The sequence below is a fragment of the Enhydra lutris genome, unplaced genomic scaffold, assembly GCF_002288905.1.
Source record: "Enhydra lutris kenyoni isolate GAN:26980312 unplaced genomic scaffold, ASM228890v2 scaffoldscaffold4, whole genome shotgun sequence".
Taxonomy (NCBI): domain Eukaryota; kingdom Metazoa; phylum Chordata; class Mammalia; order Carnivora; family Mustelidae; genus Enhydra; species Enhydra lutris.
In genome coordinates this window covers 19,550,896-19,565,246 of record NW_019154088.1, presented here as the reverse complement: position 1 = coordinate 19,565,246, position 14,351 = coordinate 19,550,896, and the positions used below count along the sequence as shown (strand labels likewise).

Below are 14,351 nucleotides of genomic sequence, written 5' to 3'. Positions count from 1 at the left end.
AAAACATAGTATTTGGCAAAATGCACACATATAAAAATATTTTATATACCTTATGCACCACCATGATGGATGGTAAGGGGTTAATCATGTGCAGGATTATGTAAAAGCTTCTACTTACACACTTTGGGCAAATGGGGAAATGAAGTCCTGGGCTAATTCAATGATTTGTAGGGTCCCCAAAAAGTAAGTTTATCTTCCAACATTTAATATGTGAATATTTACGGAAATGTCACCTTTCAAGCTACTTTAAAAACACAATTAATGAAAAGATAAACTAATTAGTAATAAATATTTGGTTTTATAAACTCTATTACCTGTGACCCAACTATTTCACTAGCTAAAAACAGGGCTAAGTTTTGTTAACAGCCCACTATTTTGCTTTAATACTATCAACAACCACAGAATGGTCACCATCAAATTCTGACTTTTTTTTTTCTTGCTTTCTGCCAGAGTTTGTCAGGAACTGCTTTAGCCCCCAGCCCTTAGGGCTGCAGGGAACACTCTGTAGGATAGAGGATTTTGTAGAGGTGAAGGTAAGAAAGAGAATGAAAGAGAAAAGAAAGGAAAAAGTTTTCCTTGAAGGGCATGTCAGGGACTTGGCACTTATATCTGCAACAAATCTAAAGGGACAGGAGAAAGACACTTAAGAGAAAGGTACTTCCCTTACCATGTTGGTTACCATATTGTAACCAAAACGTGTACACAAAAAAGGAACTGTGTACATTCTACCCTGTGGTGTGCTGATGAATGTTTATCAACCAGCAACCTAGGGGGGCAAACATCTGATTTGTAACATTTGCTAATTTTCATAGTAAAAGTACTCCCACCATGGCCAAGTTCAAACAACCAACAAGAAACCCTAAACTTCTGAGTTGGGAAGAGATTCACAACAGCACATCATTAGACAATAATTTCTGTCACATAGACACAATATAGTTGTGAAGAATCTCAAGAGTAAAGAAAACTAAAAGATAGTTTTGAGTATTACTTTTGTTTTAAAAATAAACAAACTAATTTCAAGTGCATGCTATTTAATTTTTAATAATGGCTGTATTTAATGAGTTTGCAAAAATTCTTGAAAATTTAATACTTGAGGGGTGCCTGGGTGGCTCGTTGTTAGGTGTCTGCCTTTGGCTCGGGTCGTTGTCCTATGGTCTTGGGGTCGAGCCCTGCCTGGGGCTCCCTGCTCCGTGCTTGGCTGGAGGCCTGCTTCTCCCTCTCCCACTCCCCCTACTTGTGTTCCCTCTCTCGCTGTGTCTCTGTCAAACAGATGAATAAAATCTTTAAAAAAAGAAAGAAAATTTAGTACTTGGTAAGCCTGTATGAGTTGGCTCCAATATACCACACCTATATGAATAGGGAAGGAAAAATCAAATTGAAAACCACCAAAAGGTATTTACTATGTCTTTTGTAGAGAGAGATATAGTCAAAAGCTAAAGGATTTGAGGATTCAAAATCTATCAACATATTCTGCTCATTATTCCCTCAAAAAAATGTAAAATATTGTCAAGAAAATGAGATGTCTCAAAGGATTTTAGAGATGTGAGTTCTTACAAATCAGATAAAACAGCCAATGTCATGAAGGCTCTCCTAGCCAGATTCCATACGTTTTACAAGCTAACTGGAATAATACACACATTGTTTTCCCATTAGCTTGTCTTACTACTATCGAGCAACTCAGGAACGCTCAGTCACTGAACACTTTTGGACTTGGGCCCATCTTCTTCTGAGTCAGCACTCTCTTTAGCTCCAGGTGGAGGGAGGTCGCCTTTACAAGGCTCAGGATTTCAGACAAAAGGGAAAAGAGAAAGAGTTGGAAGGAAGCGCGGGGAGAAGAGAGAAGAAGGGAGAGAGGCCGAGGTGCCTGAGGCAGGGTCCGAGTGCCACCAACGACAGCCTCTGGCACTGTCTGCCATCAGAGGCCTGGGAGCTTCAGCCAAAGGCTGAAGTCCTGAGTTTCCTTAGTTGAGCATCATACTGTTGCAATGCTAGATGAGAAGCTACTGCACACAACCACACAATCATCTCAGCTGTACATTCACAGGCTTTGTTCTTGAGATGACATCTGGAGAAGCGATCATTCCCATTTTAACCCCTGATGTCTGCAAACGTCTGGATAAAGCATGCTGTATGGACAAATGTCTGTATACATAACGGGAACATTCACATTTCATTCTGTGATCTCGTCACACTAAAGGTAAAGCAATAAATGCTTTTAAATTTTGCCCAAATGACTCAGTCATATGTATCAGACGATTCTGACTAAGGTGCAATTATTTTTGTTTTATTGAGGAATGTACTGTTTTAAAAGCCACCCTGTTTCTAAAATTTAAAAATTTCCCATCACGTCTGGAAAAGTTTAAAACAGCTTTGTAGAAAGTTATCTATTAGAGTCATGTTAAAGATCGAATTTGTGTTGAATCATCAATAAAAGTAGGTGTGCTGATTAATTTTGCTGCCTGTAAGTCTGCCTTGAAGACCGTTCATGGGTGACTATTTCAGACTTATTTGCTGATGTTGTATTAAAAGTATCATAATGCTGCCTTGCTTTCAAGAAGATGATTCCACTGGTCTTCAAACAGTGGGGCATGTGCATTTAGTGATTTTTCTGGAACTAGGGGAGAATTTGTTCCAAGTTAGTCACATTTTCTCATCCAGTGAAAGATTGGCAATACTAACTTCTTATGTGGTCAGAAGAGTACTTCTGATGTATTCAGCCTAACTCAAAGCTATGCATGTAAACAGAGATAGGCCTCTATCGTAATCAGTTATAAATACATGTATATACTAAATTCCTTTCAGTGATTTGAAAAAAAAAATTCACATAAGAAAGCCAGACAACCCAACATGAAAGTGGTGAAGTAATTTCCAATTGCTGTTACCCACTTAAGGTCTGCTGAGGTCCACTGGTACAAGTGGCCAGAGGTGCCCGTGAGCAAATGAGACAACTGTATATATTAAAAAATCCAAGATAAATAAGTAGTGCTAAAAAAGAACAACAATTACATGATTAGCTGGGTGGTTAACGGAAATGCACAACCTTGGGTAAAATGGTCCTGACGGGGAAGGAGAAGAGTTTTTGCTTGCTTCTTTTTCATTGGCCACCATGGTACAACTCTGCCTTCTCTTGCAGAAGTTTACCTTCGGTCTCCTTCAACTCGCTTTTTACGAACTAGGTGAGAAATAAAGACAGGAAAAAGAAAAGGTAAATTGAAGGAACGGTCCTTCAATTCCAGACCAACAACATTAATCACACTAACAGCAATACCACCTGTTTAAGGATATGATTTTCTTAAATTTCAATACTCAATTACCCACTACATGATATAAATGGAAATTACTTCACTACCTAGTGTCTTGTGGAATTTACATTTTAAATAAAGTCATGTCTGATATTTGGGAACTTGAGTGTTAGAAATTTCTACGGAGTAGCAGGTCCGGAATAGACCCATGAAACAGTGAACTTGTGAGTATTTCCATGGTCACTTATCCACAGCACAGCTCAGCCTCTGTGCAATCTGACCTCCAGCTGCCTTTAACTCCCCAGGACGACACATTTATAATCTATGAATGCTGCTTACGGCCTGACAACCAGGAGGAGCTGCAAACAATGTTCCAAGTTTCTAAACCCATTTTATATAAAACCCCCCAAGTATCAGCTTCCAAGGAAAGGATGATTCAGATGGCAGGCAAACTCAGAGATCAGGGTTCCCCAATGGCCCATTCCCAGTTTCTGCAACCCATGTCCCCCTTTCACCTTTCCACCTGCAGGCCTGTCTGGTGGGTCAGAAAAGGGTTACTGTAACCTTCCTCGATTTCGCAGAAAAGGTGCCCTGGCTGCGGTCCTGCTCTAACTTTCCACTTTAAATAGCCCAGCCCACAGAAAATGAGACAAAAGCTATTGCCCATCACCACCACTCCTGGGCTCATGATCGTTTTTCCATTTACTCCCAGCCTCTTCTTTTGCCTGTTTCTTTTTGGTCCCCATGTTGTTCAGCTGCGGACTCCCTGCCGTTCTCCTAGTTGTCCTCTGACTGCTGTCTCTATCCTTCCCCAAAGCCCTATTTGCGGGGCCGCCCCCCTCGCCTCATTCCCCACGGGAAGAACTGCCATATGCCTGGCCAGCCTCTAGAGGCCACATAACCTACCTCGCCCGGGGCTCAGCATCTTGGCTGAGGATGCCTGGGCAGGGAGATGTGCATTTATCTTTACCTGCCCCTTCTGGCTCCAGCTCCTGGTTTCTGTCTGGTCTACAACCCAAATCCTCCCTGTGGCCAGCACGCTTCTTGGTAGAACAAATGTGCCCAGTTCTCCTGTTCAAGGTCTAGCATCTGTCCCTGAACCTCAAACTGGGGACAGAGTTCTGCTATTGGCTGGCTGCTTGCCAAGTGACTGTCTGCTCCTGAATGTCCTTTTGCCATGCTGCTTCAGGTGACTGAGCTGTGCCCAGAACAAGCCTTCCCAGTCTGTCCCAGTCTTCTGTGCTGCGGTTGACCAGGATATGCCCCCTCTCATCCTAACAGAAGAAATGTCAAGGATCCTCAGCAAAGAGTAAGGAGCAGGAAAAATTAATGAGGGGCTACCTGAAAAAGCTACTTCTAAGTTTAACCTTTATAACATAGCTCCACTAGTTTATTTCACGTGGAAATCACCAAAGTATCAGACATAACTGTATTTAAACCCAAGTGCAAGAGAGGAGTGTCGGGGGTCAAACATAAGTGAACTGGGAATCTCCATGTCACTGTATCCATCGTCTGGTGCAGATAACAACATAGGGTAATACGTGTAAGAAAGGAGAACCAAATACATAAAGAAAACCAAGCAAAAATCAAAGGCTGTCTGGAAAAAAAGAACAAACAGCTCTTCTTGAGAGAATGTTACAATAAAACTGAAACACTGTGAAATTCATGAGAATTCCTACGATAACGTAACAATGTGCCTTTGATCCAGGGCTGATAGGAAAGGCCAGGGGAATGAGGTCTGTGAGATACCGTATCTGAAGTGGAGAAATAAACCGTCATCCTGCTCTTCTAATTGCTAACAGCACACATTAGGGCTGCATTACCCAGGTCATTATTCTTTGTGATGGCAGCTGCCACCCTTGTTCGAGGCCCTTGCTTGGTAAACTGATATCCAAACTTGAGGATCCTTGAATTCTCCTCGAGCATCTGGGCAATTTCCATCTCCACAGCCGTTCCCAACTGCTGCCTCTGGTTACAGGTGCGGAACAGACACAGGACGATCAGGAAGAAAGAGGAAACAGTTACTTGCATGGGAGAGATGCAAAGCTACTTGCTGGACAAAAAGGGAAGGGGGCAAAAGTCTCACATGGAAAGGAATAAAGTCACTGGAGATATTTTCTCCCATAGTCATTTGAGACCTGCTCCTTGTCTAGAAGCAAAATGCAACAGACAGCCAAATCTGCTGACATGCTGAACTGAAAAGACTAAGCAAATTATTTATGAGGGAAAAAATGATTCCACATGTAAAATTAGAGCAAAACTAAATATTCAGTGTTTCCAATTTACCCCAGTTTCTACAGTTTAAACAAAGGTGTTTTTTTTTTCTTTTTTAAAACAAAGGGTGTTTTTAAGTAGTTGAAACTGTCTTACAGCAATCAATCCAATTACTGAAATTTCTATTCTGGAATCCATTTCCAAAAATAATTAAAGGTCATCAACCAGCTGGCCATTCTTTCTCACCAGCGTCTCAGTGGGAGTTCCCAAAGAAACTACATTGTGGTTTGAACCATAGCCACCGGAATTAAAAAACACTGAAGGGGTTATTGGGCTGTAGATAAATCCCCAAGTTTTTTAAGTTGGTGAAAAGAGGTTTCTTGGTTGGTTTGTTTTTTTTTTTTTGGAAGTTGAGATATATAAGAAAAAAACAATTAGAATTAAAAAGAAAACCCAGGGGCATACAAATATAGGAATTTAAAATCAAAATTTAACAAAAATTAAAATTCAAAAAAAATTCCATAATATATTTATTAAAAATTTTTAAATTAAAAAGTATAGGCTTACTTAGAAAAAGCACACAAGAAGTGTATAAAATACAAAAGCTCCCTTCCCTCAGTATTTCCACTCCCCATAGAGAAAGCCAGTTTGGCATATAGTATTTATTTAAAGACATTTTCTATACATTCATATGTCTGCCTAATATGTACATGTGTGCTTTTTCATATAAATGGATTATATGAGCATTTTGTTATGAAACATTTTATTTTTCCATTTCTACTATTCCAAACAATGCTGCAGTGAATTTCCCTTGCACATATAGTATATCCTAGGACATTTCTGCAAGTGTGCCTGTAAGGCAAATTAGGGCTGGGCCCAAGAGTAAACATGTTTCAAATTTTGATATTCACTTACCCTCAAAAGTATGACAGTTTTTTACTCCTACTAACAGTGTTTCAGATTTACTATTTTCCCTATGCTGGCCAACATGGGATATTATCAATCTTTTCCCCCTCTGTCAATTTAACAGGTGAAGATTTATATTTCACTTGTATTTATTTAATTGCCTTAATTTGCATTTCTCAAATTATGAATAAGAACAATTACTTTTCTTATGCATCTGTATTTCTCTTTTTGAAAATACCAATCTTGGGCGCCTGGGTGGCTTAATGGACTAAGCCTCTGCCTTCAGCTCAGGTCATGATCTCAGGGTCCTGGGATCGAGTCCCGCTGGGGCTCTCTGCTCAGTGGGGAGCCTGCTTCCCCCTCTCTCTCTGCCTGCCTCTCTGCCTACTTGTGATCTCCGTCTGTCAAATAAATAAATAAATAAATAAATAAATAAGAAAATACCAATCTCTGTCATTTGTGTATTTTCTTTTTTTACCAGCCCGTGGTTCCTTTTTTCTTGTTATTAATTTGTAAGTTTCTTATATATTAGGAAACTACCCTTCTGTCAAATGTGTTGTTAAGTTTGTCTTTTGACTTTCTTTTTGATTCTCTTTTCATTTCATATGGCTAAATTTGTATCAATCTCCTAGATTTTACATCATGTTTAGGAAGGCTCTTTTGATCTCTTCTATCAGAAAACCTTCTGACTTCTTCCATTTTATGATTCCATATATTTTCATATTCAAATCTTCATTTCATCTGGAATGAATTTAAGTATAAGAGTCAAGATAGAGCCCCAACTTAATCTTGTTTCAAAATGCTAATGAAATAGTCCCACTATCTTCTACTTTATCCTTTCCTCACAGGAACTTCGTTACAAAATTCTCAGGTATACTTGGATGTGTTTCTGGAATCCATTGTTCTGCCAAGTCTATTTCTGTGCCAGGATCCTGCAGTTTAAAATTTTTTTTTTAAAGATTTTATTTATTTATTTGACAGACAGAGATCACAAGTAGGCAGAGAGAGGAGGAAGCAGGCTCCCTGCTGAACAGAGAGCCCGATTCGGGGCTCAATCCCAGGACCCTGGGATCAAGACCTGAGCTGAAGGCAGAGGCTTTAACCCACTGAGCCACCCAGGCACCCCAGGATCCTGCAGTTTTGATTGTTTGTTATATTTTTATTATATTTTAAAATATACCTTTTAAATTTGGAAAATTTAAGTATTGAGTAGATGAAGGAGAAAAGTTTAGGGAAAAACTTTTGTGTTCTAGGTGAGTCCAAAGGTTTAATTCTTTGCTCCTTTTCTTTCTTTTCACCCAGCAACCTGTCAAACCAGTCTCTCCCCCCCAAGAAATTAACAAAATGTGGTATTTCCAGTCAGACAATAACAACTCTGGGTATCCAGTTTAGAGCTTAGCATTCCAGGCTAATAGGAGGGAGAGGCAGCAAAAAAGGGATCCTGACCTCACAGTTCCATGAACAACTTTAGCTCACAACATGCTTTAGAATAGTGGGCTGTGCTAAAGATTGAGACCTGAGCTACGGTTGGGGCCCCCTTAGCTATGCCCTATGCCCCTGAATTAAGCCAAGTAGTGCTATCCAAGTGCAGAAGGAGCTCATGCTGGATGTGGCTGATGGGGAAGGATGACATAAAAGTCCCTTTACTACCCCTCACAGTTCTCACGCCTTCGGAGTCCTGTGCTTGGGTAACATGCAGGATGGGTTTGCTGCTGGCTATATAAGGGATGTAGGAGCTGCAGAAAAGCATACTGGGGAGGGGCTGAAAATGGAGGGGAGAAAGTAATGTAACATAGGGCATCTTTCTTTCTCAGCCTGAGTCTTTTTATTTGAGGTCTTTTGTGTTATATAAACCCAGGGCAACAAATGGAGGTCTAAATTTCTTATAATTTATTTGTTTCCTCTTTATAAGTCACTAAATACAAAGGAGAAGGGAAATAAAAGTTTAAACATACATTTCTTCTGTTTTTTTTTCAAATGACCTTTTTTGTTTACTCAAATTTATTTAGCAGTTACCCATCTGTTTCATTAATATGCGTCACCGATTGTTCCTCTCACATGGAGCATCTGATTAAATCATTACCTATTTACCTGGAGCCTAGCCACGGCAGCCTGCCCCAGTGACAGGTTCTCAGCAGGCCTTCATTTCAGTGCAGCTGCCCACTCCAAAGGATGCTAAATTGGTCTAAGCTGCTGAGACCAAACGGTCTTGCAGATTATTTTATTTCAAACCCTTCATTACACAGATGAGGAAACTGAGGTCTACTTCTAATAGCCTATGAGTCAATAAACAAAATTTGGATGGAAATCAAGTTCTGACTCTGAATTTCCTCTTTCTTGGAATAAAGCAAAGAATTTTTCCAGTTGCTCTAGAAAGTCTCAATCCTCTTATAACAAATGCAAAGAAGATATTTCAGAGGCATATTGGGGAATAAAGTGGAAAAATGACATGCTCTCATCCCAGAGGACTGAAGAAGGGTGATAAGGTTGATGTAAGGAGATTTAAGACAGCAAATTCAGGCTTTGTATTTCAGGATCTTCTTCACATGCATTATGAAAAGCTGTTCTATTCTCAATGTTTGGGATTCCATCTCATTCATCAGATGTCAGGTTGCCAGGTTTAGCAAATAAAAATACAGGACACCTAGTTAAACCTGAATTTTGATTAATAATAACAAATAATTTCAATAAATAAAAAGAAATATATATATATTTTAGTATAGTGTGTCCCAAATATTCCATGGTACATACTTATACTAATAATTATTTTTCATTTATCTGAAATTCAAATTTAACTATATTTTAAATGGCCATCTTAACAGGTGGTATCTTACAAGAAATCAGGAACACAGTATCTGGAACATCAGGTCAGATATGGGGTTTTATAATGACGTAAACCAACATAAGAAGTTAAATACACATATCCACCTCTGTTGTAGATGTCCTGGAAATAATATGCTAAGAGCTCATTTCACTTCTTCCTAATACTAGTTCATTTGGTAAATATTCCTGAGCTATCCCTGCTTTTCTCTCAGTTCATATTTCTTTCTGGCTCATTTCCCCACTCTCCCACTCCCTGACAAATCCTCTTCTTAAATATACTAGCAGCTGGACACACACCAGGATAACGGCTTTGAGCTTCCTGAGGGTGTATGGCTGGGTGTGCATACTCCCTTCACATATCATCCTTTGGGAAAGCTGCTTTGGGGATGCATCCCTTCTGGGGAGAGAAAGAGGAAAGGAGCACCTGTCTTCTGTATGTTCCCCTGCTCCCCCAGCAGCAAGCCTCTGGAGGAGTGGAGAGGAGGAAGACCTGCACTGCAGCAGCCCACATGTCCTCATTAGCCAAAAAAAGGGAAGTAGAGTTATTCATGGGACCTATTCATGGGGGGTTTCCATACTTAGGGAATAAGTCCTGGTACAATCCTGGAGCTCTATCAGCTGTTAGACTGGGGAATTTCCAGACATGCAGGGGGCACTCTCAGCAGGTGCTCCCCCCATGGTCCCTGCCACCACTCCATAGGAGAACTGTTCCATTGCAGGGTCCTTTCTTCCCACTAAACAGGGTCTAGGCCTTTCAGAATCACAGAGTCCCATGGCAGACAGTTCCCTGTACGGAAAGGGGCAGGGCACAGCATGGTGCTGAGAACTGAGAATTGCCGTCCAGCAGGAGCCAGCTGAAGGCTGCAGAGCAAGTAGAAACATGGCAGGCGGATGCTGGGAAAAGGTCTTCGGGATCTGGGAGGATGTGGCCGCAGGGACAAGCAGCTTGCTTTGGCTGTTGATGGGAACCTAAGAGACACTGCAAAGAGCTGAGACTGTGACTGCACTGTGGGTGTGGCCTGCTCCTCTAAGCCAGACCATCTTCTAGAACCTGGATTCCTCCAAACAGGCTTGACAGCTAGCCACAAACTGCAGGAGTCCAGTTCTGCTCGTTTTTTGTTGTTTTTATCCCCCCAGCACTGGCAACCTCCAACTGAGAGCAAGGAGTCTGTTTCTGGGTACGGCCAATCTGTCACAGCCCCAGTGAGATGCAACAGCAAGGCTGGAACAGGACTGGCTGAGATTCCTGGTGGGAGGCAAGGGTGGTGATGGCTGTCAACACTTCTGGCCCCACCTCCTGTCTCCCCTGGTGTCTGACTAGCCGAGGACTGGGGGAGAGCTGGCCCTTTCTGTCTTACCATATGTCATATTTTGTTACTGACAAGCACGCTCACACACACTCCACCGGACCCCAGATATTGTAACTTACAGGAAAGCCAGAACATCAAATTGAGTCACAGAATTTGACTTTGAACTCACTGCCGTGTGGCTCCCCAGTTCACATGTACCCTGTGAGTCATACCTGGTTGTCGATCTTGATCTCGGTCAGGGTGTCATTCTCTCTCAATGCCTCCACCAGGGCCAGGATCCCAGTCCCAGTGATGAAATTGGATTCGATGTTGAGGCTTTTCAAGGTCTTATTCACTTTCAGCATATCTGCAAAAGCCTTATTATGCAAAAAGTAACCATTAATGCTTCCAAAAATTGATTTACTGAACTCCCCAGCCCCAAATTAAACACAGAGGTTTTTTATACACTTAAAGAAAAACTTAGTTAAATCAAACTAAGAATAATTCAGTCCAGCAGCCCAGACTTATGAATTTTGTATACCTGCAAAGCAAAAACAAAAAACAAAAAATCCTGACATAGGATTACAAAGTGTTGGGTTGCCTGAGTGGCTCAGTTGGTTAAGTGGCTGCCTTTGGCTCAGGTCACGATCCCAGGGTCCTGGGATGGAGTTTCGCATCGGGCTCCTTGCTCAGTGGGGAGTCTGCTTCTCTCTTTGCCTCTGCCTGCCACTCTGCCTCCTTGTGCTCTCTCTCTCTCTCTCTGACAAATAAATAAATAAATTTAATTTAATTTAAAAAAAGGATTACAAAGTGTTTACCTTTGTTGGGTTAGAACATTAAGTAAAATCCCACTACCATCTATTATCATTATCAGTTTGTTTTCTGTGTGTGTGGGGGGGGGTCTGTTTTTTGCCTTTTTTGTTTTTTGAGAAAAAGACATTTATTTATTTTTAAAGATTTTATTTATTTGGCAGAGAGAGAAATCACGAGTAGGCAGAGCAGCAGGCAGAGAGAGGGGGAAGCAAGCTCCCTGCTGAGCAGAGAGCTTGACACGGCGCTCGATCCCAGGACCCTGAGATCATGACCTGAGCCGAAGGCAGAGGCTTAACCCACTGAGCCACCCAGGAGCCCCAAGAAAAAGACATTTAAACATTAGAAGAAATGTAGAAAGGACCTGATCTCAGAATTATTTTGCTGTTGACTAGAACACTTTATTGTTGACTAGCATGTGGCACTACTGGTTTAGTCATATTATTTCAGGTCATCTATAAATTAGAATTCCTCGAAAATAACTTTTGGAATATAATTACCATTCAGAGTGGCAAATCCACTGGACACTTCTAGTTCAAAACAAGAGATATATACATGCACCAGCCTGTTCTCCTTTTACCCAAAGTTTGCCACAGGCATGAAGAAAAGATACCATTTTTAAGTGACCGAACTCTCACAGTGCAAGAAAAACAAAAAACAGAGGGCCACTACTTTGAAGAATTGCTGAAATACAGAAAAAAGACAGACTGGTGGAGAAATGACCACCAAAAAAGCTGTTGCCTGAGACACCAGAAGTAAGTCCCGACCAGGGCATCTCATTAAAGAACTGTCTTAAGAATGGACTGGGGGCACCTGGGTGCCTCAGTGGGTTAAGCCTCTGCCTTCAGCTCAGGTCATGATCTCAGGTCCTGGGATCAAGCCCCACATCGGGCTCTCTGCTCAGTGGGGAGCCTGCTTCCCTTCCTCTCTCTCTGCCTGCCTCTCTGCCTACTTGTGATCCCTCTCTCCCTGTCCAAAAAAAAAAAAAAAAAAAAAAAAATCTTTAAAAAAGAACAGACTGGAACAGCTAGAGCAGATGGAAAGCACATCCTCCCTGCATCTTCCTGGAAAAGAAACACCTGCCAGCACCACTGTCAATGAAAACCTTCCCAGGAAGAGCCTCTTGTGAGGCTAGGACCTGAGATGGAAGGTGTGCAGAAACAGAGGCACCTTCACACCTCCCATCAGATACTATGTGGGAGAAATGGAGAGGAGAGGCAGCCATGTGCAGGAATGAACCCCTCCCAGAGTGAAGCCCTCCTAGCTGTGACTTGTGGCATACTCCCAGCCACCTGTCAGCTCCTCACTCTTCAGAGGGCGCTGCCAGTGAATCCACCTGCCTGCTTACAAAAGCATTCATTCATTCACAAAAGACTATTTATTGGGCTACTACAATGTGTCAGCTGCAGAGAAAACAAAAATCTCTGTCCTAAGAAGGCAGTTGATAAATTAATAAAATACATAGCCTGTTGGATGGTGACAAATAGGAAACAGAAAGGGCTTCCCTTTTAAGGAGAGGTCTATTGGTGAAACAGATCAACACAACTTCGAGGAAATGATCCAGGTTTACACAATACCACCTCGTTCTCTGCAAGTCTGGCAACCAGTGATTGCCAGAAAAAGTAGGAAAACCAACCTCATGGAAGAGAAAAGTCAAGTTAGCCAAATGGACAATATGCCATAGAGAGAACAGAGATTATTCAGGGAACAGAAACTAATGTAAAATTTCTAATTGTTATTCTCCCTCTTCTTTCCCACCAAAAAAGAAAAAGAAAGAAAATACACTGTATCCATAAAATAAACACTGGCTATTGTGGGGAGAAAAAAAGAGGAATTTGAATAAGAAAATGTTCTGAGAAGTTCAAATACTACCTTGAAATAAGGAAAAGTAATGGACATCCAGAATTACAAAATGAGCATGGCTGAAAGACTAAGTTGGTGAGTGAGAACATAAATCTGGGGATATTCTTGAGAAGGATAGAGTAAAAAGACAAAGCTAGGAAATATGAGACAAATTAAAAGGTATGGGTAAAGACAAAGGAGTTCAACACTCATTTAGTAGGAGTTTCAGAAGGACAAAAGAAAAAAAAAAGACAAGAGAAGGGAAAAAAATTAAATAGGAAACAAATTTCCTAGAGTTGAGAGTTATGAGTCTTCATCTGAAAGAACCCACTGGATGCTCGGGCACATACAAGTGAAATTTCAGAACTCCAAGGGAAAAGAGAGAGTCCTAAAAGTTTCTAGTAAGAAAAAACAAGTTACTTACAAAGGAACAAGACTCAGACCAGCATTAGTCAGTAGATAGCAAGGCCCATGAAAACGGAGATTTACACATTTACATAGCCAGGTAATTGTAAATACTGGTGAAAAGTTTTAAATTTTTGTAATTAATCCATATACAAAACATAGACTATAAGGGCATAAACATATATAAAGCTGAAATATGTGAAAACAATGGAATAGCTACAATTTAGAGAAAGAAAAAGGAGAGGGATGAAGGCAGAGTATAGAATCGCTCTCAGCTTTTCTAATAGAGAAACAAAAATTACCTAAGATGATAAATCAAAAACAAAAAAGTATGTATATCAGGGGTTTTCTACTCTGCCTGCATGTTAGAATGATCTAGAAGCTTTAAATATATAAACCGCCCCAGATGAATTAAATCAGAATCTTGGGCTGTAGCTTGGATTGCTATATAATTTTTTAAAAGATTTTATTTATTTATTTATTTATTTATTTATTTATTTATTTGAGAGAGAGAGAGAGAGAGAGAGTGAGAGAGAGAGTAGAAGCAGGGGGAGGGGGTGGTGGTCGTGGGGAGGGAGAGGGACAAGCAGAATCTATGCAGAGCACACGGCCTGACACCAGGGCTCAATCCCACCACCCTGAAACCACAACTGGAGACAAAACCAAGCAGCAGGACACCCAACTGACTGAGCCACCCAGGCATCTCTGGACTTCTGTATTTTTAAAAAGCCCTGAGATCATGGCCTAAGCTGAAGGCAAATGCTTATCTGACTGAGCCACCCAGGTGCCCCCCCTTTTTTCTTTTTTAAGAAAAGATTTT

At 41.0% G+C, this 14,351-nt stretch overlaps 1 protein-coding gene across 3 annotated transcripts in view; it reads right to left on the bottom strand.

Annotated features, from left to right (window-relative positions):
- Positions 1-1,285: 1,285 nt before the first annotated feature.
- The window catches only part of LOC111161406 (tropomodulin 2), a 67,455-nt gene continuing 54,389 nt past the window's right edge, over positions 1,286-14,351 (bottom strand). For 2 of the 3 annotated variants that reach the window (XM_022525025.1, XM_022525042.1), the window contains 3 exons: positions 10,708-10,851; positions 5,066-5,210; positions 3,128-3,172 (listed from right to left, as the gene is read on the bottom strand). In XM_022525025.1, the coding sequence (XP_022380733.1) occupies positions 3,138-3,172; positions 5,066-5,210; positions 10,708-10,851 (324 nt within the window). In that variant the 3' untranslated portion in view covers positions 3,128-3,137. Of the gene's footprint in view, positions 3,173-5,065; positions 5,211-10,707; positions 10,852-14,351 lie in introns of all 3 variants that reach the window. The other variant, XM_022525033.1, reaches the window with a different exon arrangement.